General features: G+C 37.2%; 1 protein-coding gene across 1 annotated transcript in view; it reads left to right on the top strand.

Moving 5' to 3' along the window:
• The window catches only part of LOC102579020 (derlin-1), a 12,690-nt gene extending 1,198 nt beyond the window's left edge, over positions 1-11,492 (top strand). The window contains exons 2-7 of the mRNA XM_006338138.2: positions 4,468-4,603; positions 9,315-9,388; positions 9,557-9,650; positions 9,855-9,983; positions 10,087-10,247; positions 10,551-11,492. Of these exons, the coding sequence (XP_006338200.1) occupies positions 4,468-4,603; positions 9,315-9,388; positions 9,557-9,650; positions 9,855-9,983; positions 10,087-10,247; positions 10,551-10,776 (820 nt within the window). The 3' untranslated portion in view covers positions 10,777-11,492. The remainder of the gene's footprint in view (positions 1-4,467; positions 4,604-9,314; positions 9,389-9,556; positions 9,651-9,854; positions 9,984-10,086; positions 10,248-10,550) is intronic.
• The last annotated feature ends 1,260 nt before the right edge of the window (positions 11,493-12,752 follow it).

Here is a 12,752-nt window from a genome sequence, read left to right as displayed (position 1 = left end):
TTGATAACCGAGAAATCCGTCTGTGACCCGCCCTTTGGACCAATCACAGCCTTCTAAACTCGGTGGATAATGGGCCCGCCCCTCTACCCTTCTCCACTTAAATACTGGGCTTCGCTTTGCATGGTGTGGGGCATGAACCTGCGACCTAAGCCACAAATCCTCCACCTTTTGCCACTTGAGCTAGGCCTTGGGGGCGACAAAGACTCTAATTTACTCAATAAATGTACAAATATTGTATTCTTTAATGTTGTTTACAATTCGTTCAGTCGACTTCCCAACTTAGTGTGAGGATATAACTCTCTACCTCTCACTTATTATCTTCTTTTTCTCCTTTTATGCCTTATAAATCAGAATGGGTGCATCAATTTATAGGCATATTGTTAGTACACTACACCATTTGGAGATTCAAACCTTCACATAATTCAAGCTTATCAAATTTGAATCTTCTAGTCAGCATGTCTTAATCAAGCAATCTAGATTGGTTCAAACCCTCCATGTTTGAATTTAACCATCAATATTTGGATATCTGAAAGCATGGGTAAAAGCAACAGTTGCTCATTTCTTGAAAATTCAAGGCCTCTTAATAGATTTCTGCCTTGGCTTGAGTTTTCTAACATCGGAGACTTGCTTCATGTTGAACAAAATTGACTAAGAAATTCTCAGTACTAATCATGTAACTTTGTCATCTGGTATCACCTTGCCTAGCTCTTACTTGCATTTCTCTGCCTTCATGGCAACTTTGTCAAATTGTGGAATCTTTTGAGCTCTCTGGAATTTTGCCTTAGTGACTTTGTCTGAGCTTGCGTGAGTTGTGCTGCATATTCCATTTGATTTCAGAATTCTCTCGATTACCCGCTGCATTATTCAACACAATGAGTCTTTTAGGCACTAGCATTTAGTTGTATCTGGCTGACTCATATTTGCTCCAACTTCTTGCTAAAAGGTCATTGCGCGGAAGCTTGCCTTTGTCACACTCATGCATGCTTAAATTAGCTTGGCCATTGTATCTCGCTTAATCATTGAAAGGATATCGGAACTTACCATTAGTGTGCATGAGCCTCATCACTTTTCATCCAATCTCAATCCTTATTGGGATCAATACATGATAACTCACATTCTGACATTATGTTTGTTATCAACATCCTGAATCAATGGGAAACAACACAATTAAGGCATATCAATAATTGTGAAATGCTTTCACATGAATATATTGCCTTGGGCTTTGATACCAGAGTGTTATACAGTGAGGATCGACCAGTACATGGTAATGAATTGCATGGGTCGACCAATTATCTATACTCCAACAGATCAGGACGAAGGATTACAATATGATAGAGTATAAAAAAGGAAATATTTCTGATTACACTATAATTAATCCATAAAGTACCTCAAAGTAATTCCTTACTATTTCACGTTAAGATGGATTTTACACTAGTGTATCCTAACACCTAACCCTATAATGCTGTCTCACTTTGCAAAAAAAAAAATCTCATGATTATCACTAATTATTTAACAACCCCTTCCATATCATCTTTCTTCTTCTCATTACATTTTCTTCCATAGCTAACTGATGAAATAGGGTGCTTCAGTTTATTGGCATATGGCTAGCACACACCCAATTTATTTTAAAGAATATGCAGGCATATGGTTAGCGTACAACTAGGGGTGACAAAAGGGGTGGTCGAGTCGGATTTGGTTTGGTTGAAAATGAGTCAGGTGAAAATGGATTAAAAACTCGACTAGACTCATATTTGATATGGATAAAAATGGATACACCAAATGGATAATATGGATACCCATATTATACATATAATCCATTGCTTCTTATTATATATATAAAGAAATAAGTACTTCAGATTACACGATCTTTTTCTTATTCTTTTTCTCCATTAGAGTGTGTTTGGTATGAAGGAAAATATTTTTCTGGATAAGAGTGGTCTAGAGGTCAAGATTCGGGCTTCGGGTCAGAGTCAGGAGTCGGATCCCAGGTCTGAACTGTTTCGGGTGGTGAGGTTTAAAGAAAGTTTTGAAAAATATTTTCCTGATTTAAGGAGAATTTTGATTTTTTTTCCCTTTATGCATGGAAGTCATTTTTTCTTAAATTATAGGAAGTTAAGTCCATCTGAATAATATTTAAGCCAATCAAACATGATTTAAGGGGAGTACACTTGGTAGATACTTGGGTTATCTACCCTTCGGGGTGGCCCAGTGGTTTGGGCTTGGGACTTCTATGTTGGAGGTCTCAAGTTCGAAACCCCTTGCCAGCGAAAGCAAGGGGTTTGCCTTCTGGGTCGAGCTCGTTGTGCCGGGCTTGCCTAGTGCATGTTACCTCTCCTATGTGGTTTGCGAGCTATTGCATAGGAGCGGGGGTTTTACCCTGTGCGCACCCCAAGGGTAGTGGCTGCGGGTTTCCCTTGTCATAAAAAAAAAAAGATACTTGGGTTATCCATATTTTATGATGGATAATATAGGTTGATCCATATTTGACCCACTTTTAAATGATTCTGAAGAATCAATTAGTTGTAGCAGCACCTGCGACTGAAAGAGTAGCCCTGAAAAGCATTCAAAAGAAGGGTCTAGGGCTGGTTCCGGAAGGGATTGAAGAGAATGTAATTCAGTAGTTCATTCAATGTTAGACAGAATTAGTTAGAAGTACCTCTTCTATTGATATTGATTTGATGTGATACTGTCTTCTCTCGCGTGTAAACCATAGGAAACATCTGCAGCAAACATCTTCTAAAAAGCTGGTTGGAGTTCGGGAAGTTGGTCGGAAAGTACCTAGTTCAGTGACGCCTATTGCCTTTGTCTTATTCAAACGTTATTGGCAGAATGCCCTCAATCTAGTCTTGAAGCAAGGAACCAATCGTCATGCTTAACATACACGTTTTGTAGAACTTATGCCCCTCCTCTCTTTAAGTAGAATCAGGCTGAGTGATCTACTATGAATACAATAGGAAGGAAGATAGAAATTTAGAAGAGAGAGTCTCGCATCCCTAGTGGAACACATAATTCATGCCCAACACAACCTAATTGGTGAGTGGATGACCTCCTTAGTTATTACCAGCCAAACCCACTTTATTACGATTTTCTATTTTTTGATAACCAACCCATTTATAATGGGTTAATACTTAGTCGCGCGGATAACCATAAATTTTACCCATTTTGCCACCCCTACGTACATCCAATCTGAAACTTCAAAGTTTCAAACTCATCAAACTTGGATCTTCTACTCAATGTGCTCGAATCAAGCCGTAGCTATTGTTTGAAACTCTCCATGTTGAAACCTAAGATTCAATACTTGGGAAGAAAATTAATCATGGGCCAACTTCCTTTAAATGTGTTGGTGATATGCTGGGATTCAAAAGTTTTCATTCCAGCTGAAGTAACTTTGTCAGTATTAAAATCATTGGACATTATCACGGGGTAGAGCAGGAAGGGGCAAACTTGTATATGACAATATGTAAATTATTTATACTATATCAACAAAAGAAATGGAAAAAGAATGTAAGCACTTGATAAGCTAGTGTCTGTGTTTATTGAAGGCTAATTATTATCTTCATATTCATCAATGAGCCGTGCTTGGTCATCTGTATTTCCGAATATGACATGAAACTGATCTTCCGCCAAAACATCTGGCATCTTCCTTACCCGCTGTCCACGAAATGCATTTTAGGCTTGAGATCCACGTGTTTTTAGCTAGTTTTTTTGTCCTCCATCTGATCCAGCTTGCTAAGGCACCTTTGACGGTGTAGGGCATTGCACTGTTTAAGCCAAATGGTCAAAGTACTTCCCAGATCCCTGTCACCTGTGAATAGAGAAGGTAGAGATGACAGCATCTTTTCATGTGTGTAGCATATATTGTGTCCTATTCCGACCTCTTTGTAGAGTATCTTGCATTAGACAACTTATTTGAAAAATTGCAAGAGACAAGCCTTATGCATTTCTTTCCTTAAAGACCGATCAACTTCATTATGACCTGCCATCTATTGTACCTGACAGAGTCTACCTCTTCTAGTAGTTCTGCGTTAAACTCTTGAGTAATAATGAGGTTTTCCCCTTTCAATATTGATGATTCCTCCTAAATGTGAGGTCCCAATTGATTCTCTTGTTGTTTATTGTTAAGCATTTATCTATGGCAACTTCATGTTGTACAAATTCCGAAATTCATCTGTGGCGTGTTCTCAAGTGAGGCATCCTTTAGAATCTATTTCTTATGTCATTTCCAAAGAAAGGAAAAGTTTGGAATATATGTGTCTAGCGTCTACTGATTGAGAGTTGGACTATATTTGATAGATATGGGATGCTGTTCTCTCCTACCTATAACCTTTGGTATTTAGCTTTGTTAGCTTTTGCTTTCCATATATTTTATCCATTTGGCCATTTTTCATTCGATCTTCTCTGCTTTATACTTTATGATTTTCCATGCCATGTTTTCACTATAAAATTTAATTGGTTTTCTCATTGCAGGTTCTATAAATCACTTCCACCTATAAGCAAGGCTTATGGAACTGCTTGTCTGCTGTTTACCGTTGCATATCAGTTGGGATTGTATCATCCTGATGATATTGCATTATTATATGAGCTAGTACTCTCTCGTTTTCAGGTAGATATGCTTATTTTGGTGAAATTTCATTATTATGTCAACATCTTTACAATGCTAACCAGCCACCAAAATATATCATACTGGTGATGTGTTAATTAAATAGCATGATTTTTGGAGACTTTATTTTCCTAGCATAATAACATGAATATAATATTCTTTTACTGTGATTGATTGTCTTTCCTTGATTAGTTATAAGATTCATTATATAAATATCTCTTCTCATGGTATGTAAAGACATATAAATACAAGAAGGCATTTCTCCCTGTCAAAATCTTTATTGTATCAGAGCCATTGCTGTCTTTTGATGTGAGGTTTCCTCCCGCACAGCATTAGAGTTGGGTTTTTGGGAGGAGGTCGAGTTCTCTCCCTCCTTGAATTTGTCCGTGATTGAAAAATTTTCCGCAGGATCCAGCTGACTAAGGCGACTAAGCCCCAGTCGGCCACTGTTGAAAATACCTCCCGATGCACCCTCATGTGCCACCAGAAGTTTTGACGTGTCATAGTCATGGCTTGAAGTATGAGCCCACTTCTGACAAGTTTTTTTTTTCGAACTCCTTTTCTTGGGGCTCGGCCAAGAATTTCAAGCACACCCATATAATCTGTCACTTTCCGACCATGAACAGTACGGTTTTGATGTCTAATCACAGTTCCAGCTGGATCTCGAGTCACTGTTAAGTTTCCAGAATTCTTTTCTGGTGATGGGTTGACCCTTGACATCTATTTGTGAAGTATTTCTTCTCAGAACACTTGTTGGTATTAGATCTTTGTTTGTCCAAACTATGGAGGGTACAAAGGAGTGGATAATAATCCTGTTTCACAGATAAGTGCTGTGAAACTAGATGGTTTTGTATCTTATTTGGTCAAGTTCTTGTGCACGTTTAATCAAGTCTAGAAAGTTGTATGGTTATATTATTGGAGAAAAGAAAACACCTGATCTGATTGATGCTAACTATTGTCAATGAGATTCTGATAGTTCCCTTGTTATGATATGGCTGTTAAATTTTATGCACCTCCGAATCTCTAAGCAATATTTATTGCTTTGTTGGAAAGAGTTGGCATTCAACTAAGTGCGCTTACTCTCTCAAGGGTAATGATGCCCAAATCTTTGAAATTTAAAATAAAATTCATGCCCCTAAGCAAGGGGAGTTGATTATTACTCTGAGTTAAGTGGGTTATGGAAACTATTATTAGGATCTCCAAGTGAAGTGTACCAATGATGGTTTGGCTTGTGATAGATATAATGGATGCCACTCTAGTTGTGCCTATCTTATTAATACATACCACTTTAAACATTCAATTTTCAGAGTCCTCTAGAGGCTTTTAGAAGATGATGTTAGATCTCAGATTCTCATGGGTAACATCCACGCTTAGAAAGGATCTCCTGGAGTGAGGATAATAGAACTTGTACCCTTTCTATAGGATAATACCCAATAAAGAAAGATTTAAGAGCACTAGGAATTAGGATCAAGTTCCCCAAAATTCCTAGTGCGAACAAAGCAAACACACAATCACCTTCACAGGAACAAACATTTATTCTCACGTGGGAACTGTGGAAGAACAGTAATTCAATCAAACATGGAGGATCAGTCACATTAACAGACTGATATATGATATATCAAGTTCAACTTACTCTACATCAGCTGGGAAAATCAGATTTCCATGGCTACATTCCATTCCTACTGAGGGAACATTCCTTCAACCAGTAATTAGGCAATTACAAGCCTAAGATATATCATGCCACAGTCTACTAGAAAATGCCACAAATAGGAAGACTTAAATGTAACACTGATGGGGCAAACAGAGGGATTCAGGCAGGAGTGCTTATGGCTTCTGGGGAAGCTGCACCTTCTTCTACTGATGAGTTAGCTACATTTCCTAATGAACTAGATTTGCCTACTGCTCATAGAAAAAGACTTAGATCTTGTACCCAACATCCTTTATTTGATTTTTTTCTCCTATAATCCTTTATCTACTTCTTATAGAGCCTTTGCCTTTTCTATTTCTTCTATGTCTATTTCCTTGAATTGGTGGGAAGCTTTTGTAGACCCTTAATGGAAGATACCTATGATTGAAGAAATGAAACCGTTGTCAAAAATTGAGACTTGGGAACTTGTTACTTCACCACCCAGACAAGAAATTAGTTGACTGCAAATGTGTCTTCACTCTATTTAAAGATCCAATGAAAGATTGTTGGCTAAGGGATTCACTCAAACTTATGGAGTTGATTGTTAGGAGACATATTCCCCAGGTGCAAAGATGAAGACTATCAAAATCTTTTTTTTTTCTGAGCAACTAATCTTGATTTGGGACCGACAACAGTTGAATCTGAAGAATGCATTTCTCACAGAAGAAAATGGTGTATATGGAGATCCCTCCTGGGTTTATTAATGAACATAGTTAGGGAATGGCGTGCTAACGGAAGAAAGACTTGCTCTAGTGTCATGGATAGTATCCCTACATATCTCATGTCACAATTCCCTTTGCCAGGCAAGGTCTTGAAGCAGCTGGATAAAGTATGGAGGAACTTCCGTTGCGAGGGTAACAGTGAAGGGCACAAGTTTTACTTAGTTAAATGGTCTAATGTAGTTAGACCAAAGCTGCAAGGGGGCTTGGGAATCAGGGACCTAGCCAAGCATAACAAAAGCATGTTGTAAAAATGGCTATGGAGATAGGGAATGGAGGGCAATAGCTTATGGAAGGAATTGGTTGCAGCAAAGCATGGTAAACTAAACCACTGTTTACTAAAAGCAAAATAATTCTCTACACGGGGGGTAGGGCCATGGAAACATACATGCAAATATTGGGAATAGCTCTTTCAACAAATTTCATTCAAAGTTTGGAATGGCCTGAAAGTGAAATTCTGGAAAGCAAGTGGCTCGGGAATTTCATTTTGAAAGAGCTTTATCCAACTCTCTTCCAAATAGCACGTGATCCTGACTCGACAGTTGCACAGAACAGATAGGGCAATCAAAGGAATTGACCTCTCTTTTGGTGGAAGATTGATTTTGACTAATGTTTTTGATGGTACACCGACTTACTTAATGTCATTATTACCAATCCTAGCAAAGGTGGAGTAACATATTAACAAGCTGAGGAGGGGATTTCATTTGGGATGGTAATGTCGACAACAGGAAACTCCACATGGTGAAATGACAAAAAATAACGAGTAAACACAGAAGGGTTTGGAGTAAGGGACCTGAAAATGCACAATAGGAATCTCTTGTATAAGTGGTTTTTGGGATCCTAAGCCTGTAACCTCTCCCAATGCGGTGGCTATGTGGAACCTGTGCATTTAAGAATAAAATATTAAATTAAAGGTCGGGAATTAAGAAAGATTAGATTGTGGTTTGACAGATGGTTTGACGAGGGGTTGTTGAAGAACCAATTTCCTACGATTACAGCTTGGTTCTAGATCAAGAGTGTGTGCTTGGTGACTGTTTTTTTATGGTAGCTGGAACTTTCAATCCAGAAGAATTTTAATGATTGGGAGTTGGATAAAGCAGCTTCCTTTTTACAGAAAACGCAGATTGTAAAGATTGAAGAGTAAAAGTAGGATGCACATACATGACTTTCAATAGTTCGGGAAACTTTACTGTAAAATCTTGTTATGAATGGCTACAACGACAAACTCATAGTTTTGTGATTCGTTGGCTCTAGAAAAATGCTCTGGAAATCTTAGGCTGCTAAAGAAGTAGCATGTTTTGGGTGAATTGCTGCCTATGGTGGTTGTTTGACTCGAGATAAATTAAAGAGGAGGGGTTTTAGCTTATGCAACATGTGCATTTTATTTGAATGCTCTGAAGAAACTGTTAGTCATTTGTTGCACTGTAATTAAACATGGCTGATTTGGTTGTTATTTCTAAAAAAAATGCTTTGGTGTTTGTTGGGTGACGCCTCAGAGCTTTAAAATTACTCTACTGTTGGCAAGGACATAGTGTGGAAAGAAAGGTGAAGAAGATTTGGAGATTAATCCGCCTAAGCATCAACATATGGACAAATATTGCCTGAGGGAAACAAAAGATGCTTTGAAGGAAGAAAGGAATAAAAGTGCTTTTGTAAAATTAGATGCTTGCAGAACTTATTATGTTAGGCATAGGGACAATACTGCTATTAGTATATCTCACTTCATGGGCCCTCTTGATTTTGTTTGTGTAGTTTTTGATTGAGTCCAGACTAATATAATTTTTTCAGTACCTAGGAGGTACTGCTTTATTAATAAATATTTTGTCAGTATCAAGGAGGTACTGAAAAATGTAATGACAATGGGCTACCAAACTATCATTTTTGCATTCTGTTTGATAAAGAACTGATGTTGAAGAAGAGAACCATGAGAATGTAGTTTTTGAAGTGAAAATTTTTGATTAAATTTTATAGATTTTACGAAAATACCTGATTATGTTTATTATTAAAGCACCATATCATTGAATAATTGAAATTTCTAGTATTGCTTGATAATCAATGCTTACTCTGACAATTCTCGGATTGTGCCACATGCCTGTACTTCCACACAAGATACTAGTAATTAATGTTCTTTTGTTAATTTGCATTGAATTAAATGATGTTGAGCCCAGAAAATGACCATTTTGCATAGCATGCATGTGTCTAGATCCTGGTGTCTGAAAAGTTTCTTGTTCTAGTACCCATGATGCATGGAATTCTTTTTGTAGGTTTTATTTTCTTAAATAATTACAGGATGCTACATTTGCTTCAGGTATGGAGATTGATTACAAATTTCTTCTTTCTTGGAGAGTTCTCAATTAATTTTGGGATTCGCCTCTTAATGATGTAAGTCTCCACAACTTTTGAGTGGTAGCTTTCTTTTGAAGTCTTGTTTCTCTAAGAAATCATTTTCTAGAGCGCTATTAAAACATGAAATTAGATATGAAATGTAAAAGGATCTCCTTTTTTACTTTTTTTGGAAATAATTATGGTTGTTGCTGCTTGATGTTCTAGAGCGAGATATGGAGTGCAACTGGAGAGTGGACCTTTTCAAAGACGAACAGCAGATTTTCTGTGGATGATGATATTTGGAGCTTTGACATTATTGGTATGTAGATGCTGAAGAACAATAGAGAGTAAATTACCCAAGACATGAGCTCCTATTAGTGTCTGCCTTAGATGAGACCTGATACATTTTTCTCTTGCTATCCTCTTTACAGTTCTACTGTCTATCTTACAATGAAGATGATGTTTGGTTCCTTTGATACACATAAATTAAGCTTTCATTTTTCAATATGTTGTTTCACTGTAGGCTTTATCTGCAATCCCCTTCTTCCGTTCCCCATTCTTGGGTGTATCACTGGTTTTCATGCTTCTGTATGTCTGGAGTAGAGAATTCCCAACTGCTAATATCAACATTTATGGTCTTGTGACCCTAAAGGTACGATTCAGTGCTTTCATTTAATTATTTCAAGCCTCTCCGGTTCTCATGTTCTTGATCTTATTGTCCATTGGTGAAAAGCTTCTTTGTATCCAACTTGCAGGCATTTTACTTGCCATGGGCCATGCTGGGTTTAGATGTTATCTTTGGTTCACCAATTATGCCAGATCTCTTGGGGATCATTGCTGGACATCTCTATTACTTCTTAACCGTGTTGCATCCACTTGCTACCGGGAAGAACTTGCTGAAGACACCAATTTGGGTGTATCCTTTTTATTGCAAGTTTGACCAGTGGTCATTTAGATTTTAGATGTTCTTTTAACTGCTTTCTGAAATCACCCATGTTTATATCTTTTCACAGAGCACCACCAGAGAGGTCATTGCAGTTGAATGCTTCCTAGACCATCAAATTTTTTTTTCTGCTGGGTTTCCCCTGGCTCATTTGGATTTTCTGATTTCCACCTAACAAAATCTAAACAAAAAGAGGTGAAGAAAATGCTCATTTTTTCTGCATTTAGGAAATGAATTTTTTCTTTCCTGCAAATTTCGTTAACTGATTATGTATAGACATAAACTGGTTATGCGTTGGAGGATTGGTGCACCAACTGGTACTCCTGCACAACCTGATAATCCTGGTGCAGCTTTCAGAGGGAGATCTTATCGGGTTGGTGGAGCAACAGCGTATCCTGCACAACCTGATAGGGGTTCTGGTGTAGCCACAACTAACCCTGTGCAACCTGATAACGGTCCTGGTGTAGCATTTAGAGGGAGATCATATCGCCTTGGTGGGTGAATGGCTACATTTTCTACTGCCAACCAGTAGGTTCAAGTCGACAGTGAATTTTTTTTCACGTTATCTTGATAATGCAAGGCAAGGGAGTCTTCTAGTTTTATTTCTAAATATAATGTTGAAGGTGTAATTCTGCCGAGGGAATGCATAACCATCAGTAATCATCCCCTTTCTGAAGTAAAACTGATTGTGCAGATTCATTTCCTTCTAAATTTTCCCGGTAGAAGATTTTACAGAAGGTCAACTGAAAACAGATTATGTTCTGTGGGGAGAGCAGTGATAGATGAAATTTTTTCTTTTGGATATTTGCTAATTTTCCATGGAAAACTGACAGTGGATGCAAGTCTGGTACTTCAGCATCAGTTGAGTCATATATATTCCTTGCTTCCATCCACCCAAAATGGATTGATGGTTTTGCTATGGTATGAATGTTAGTAGTCATTTGAATCATGCATTCTTCTGAGAATTTACAGTTTAAACTTAGGAGTTGAATACCATCTTGACTAATTTCAAGCATCTGCTGGCTTTTGTCTTGGTCCATCAGGTTGTGGCAAATATTACTTTTTGCATAGTTACATAATTAGGGGGTTTTGGATGCTGAGGATTAGGATAGAAGGTTAGTAGGTAGTCAAGTGTTGTGTTTGTGCATCATGGTAACATTAGCACTAATCTTGTAGTTTCTTGCCCTTTGATTTTTGTTAATACTTGTTCTTTTCCTTGATTATCGCATTATTTTGTTGTTACCGTGCCTTTTTTTTTGGATACTATGTAATGATTTAGTTATTGTTTGTTATGTCTGTTTTGCTTATGTATGTTATTTTTAACGGAAAAGGGCCAAAAATATCCTTAGACTATTTGAAAAGGTTTAAATATACCCTCCATCTACCTATTGGGCTGAAAATACCCCTCAGTCTACCTTTTTGGTCCATTTTTACCTTTAAAACTAACACCCTTTTTAAAAAAAAATATTATTATTATTATTTATTACGTGACATTTTTTTATTGGATAAGTTAAACCCCAAACCATTTAATTTCTCTCTGCCCACTCTGATCCATTCCAGTGCTCACAACCCAGAACCCAATTAAAAGACCCATGGATATTGATCGCTCATTTTTTTCCCTTCAACCCTAATAGCTCTTTCTTCTTCCCTCTTTTTTATTTAACAATTTCAACACCAACCTGCCTTATTCACCATTCTACCAAAAGCAAAACAACTTCTAAACTCTACCAGAAAAACTACATCAAAACTGGTAAAAAAAACTCTACCAGCAAAAACTACACCAAACTCTACGAAAATTGCACCTAACTATAACAAAACAGAGGCAAAACGGCACTTAGATTCTACCAAAACTAAACCAAAGAAAAAAAAAACAAAAGCCTGTGGCACAAAGGCAACAAAAGTGCACCATAACGAGATAAAAAAAATTGAACCAAAATTCGATACTAAACTGCACCAAACGTGGTCCAAAAATGAAAACAAATTTGGTTCAAATTTACTTCATTAACGATGGAAATACATTATAATGGAACTTGCGTTGCTAATCATACCAATTCCTAAAACATAAGAACATTAACCAAACTTAATACAATTTCACTCTAAGCTTGAAACTTTCCCCTCTAAGATAGATGCATAATTCAAATCTGTCAATTTAGCCATATCATTCACCGTCTAATTCTTTAACATGTTCCATTCTTGACAAGGGCATCCAACGACTTTTTTTTACTTGTATAAACATTGTCACATGAAGTGAAAAGTTTTTTTATTATCTTGCCATTCCAATAACAACCATTCGTCTCATAGCGACAACATTTATAGAACCTACGACCACAATGTCGCAGTCGTAAAAAATTGGCAACCATTCTGCAATGACATACGGGGGCTCTCCTTAATCACGACAAGAAGCAGAAGAATATTCAAACATTTGAAGGAAACTAATTTGATTTGAAATTAGTGTTGAAATTGTTAAATAAAAAAAGA

This window comes from Solanum tuberosum, unplaced genomic scaffold (assembly GCF_000226075.1).
Source record: "Solanum tuberosum cultivar DM 1-3 516 R44 unplaced genomic scaffold, SolTub_3.0 scf00003, whole genome shotgun sequence".
In the NCBI taxonomy this organism is placed as follows: Eukaryota; Viridiplantae; Streptophyta; class Magnoliopsida; order Solanales; family Solanaceae; genus Solanum; species Solanum tuberosum.
This window is presented reverse-complemented; position numbering and strand designations above follow the sequence as displayed.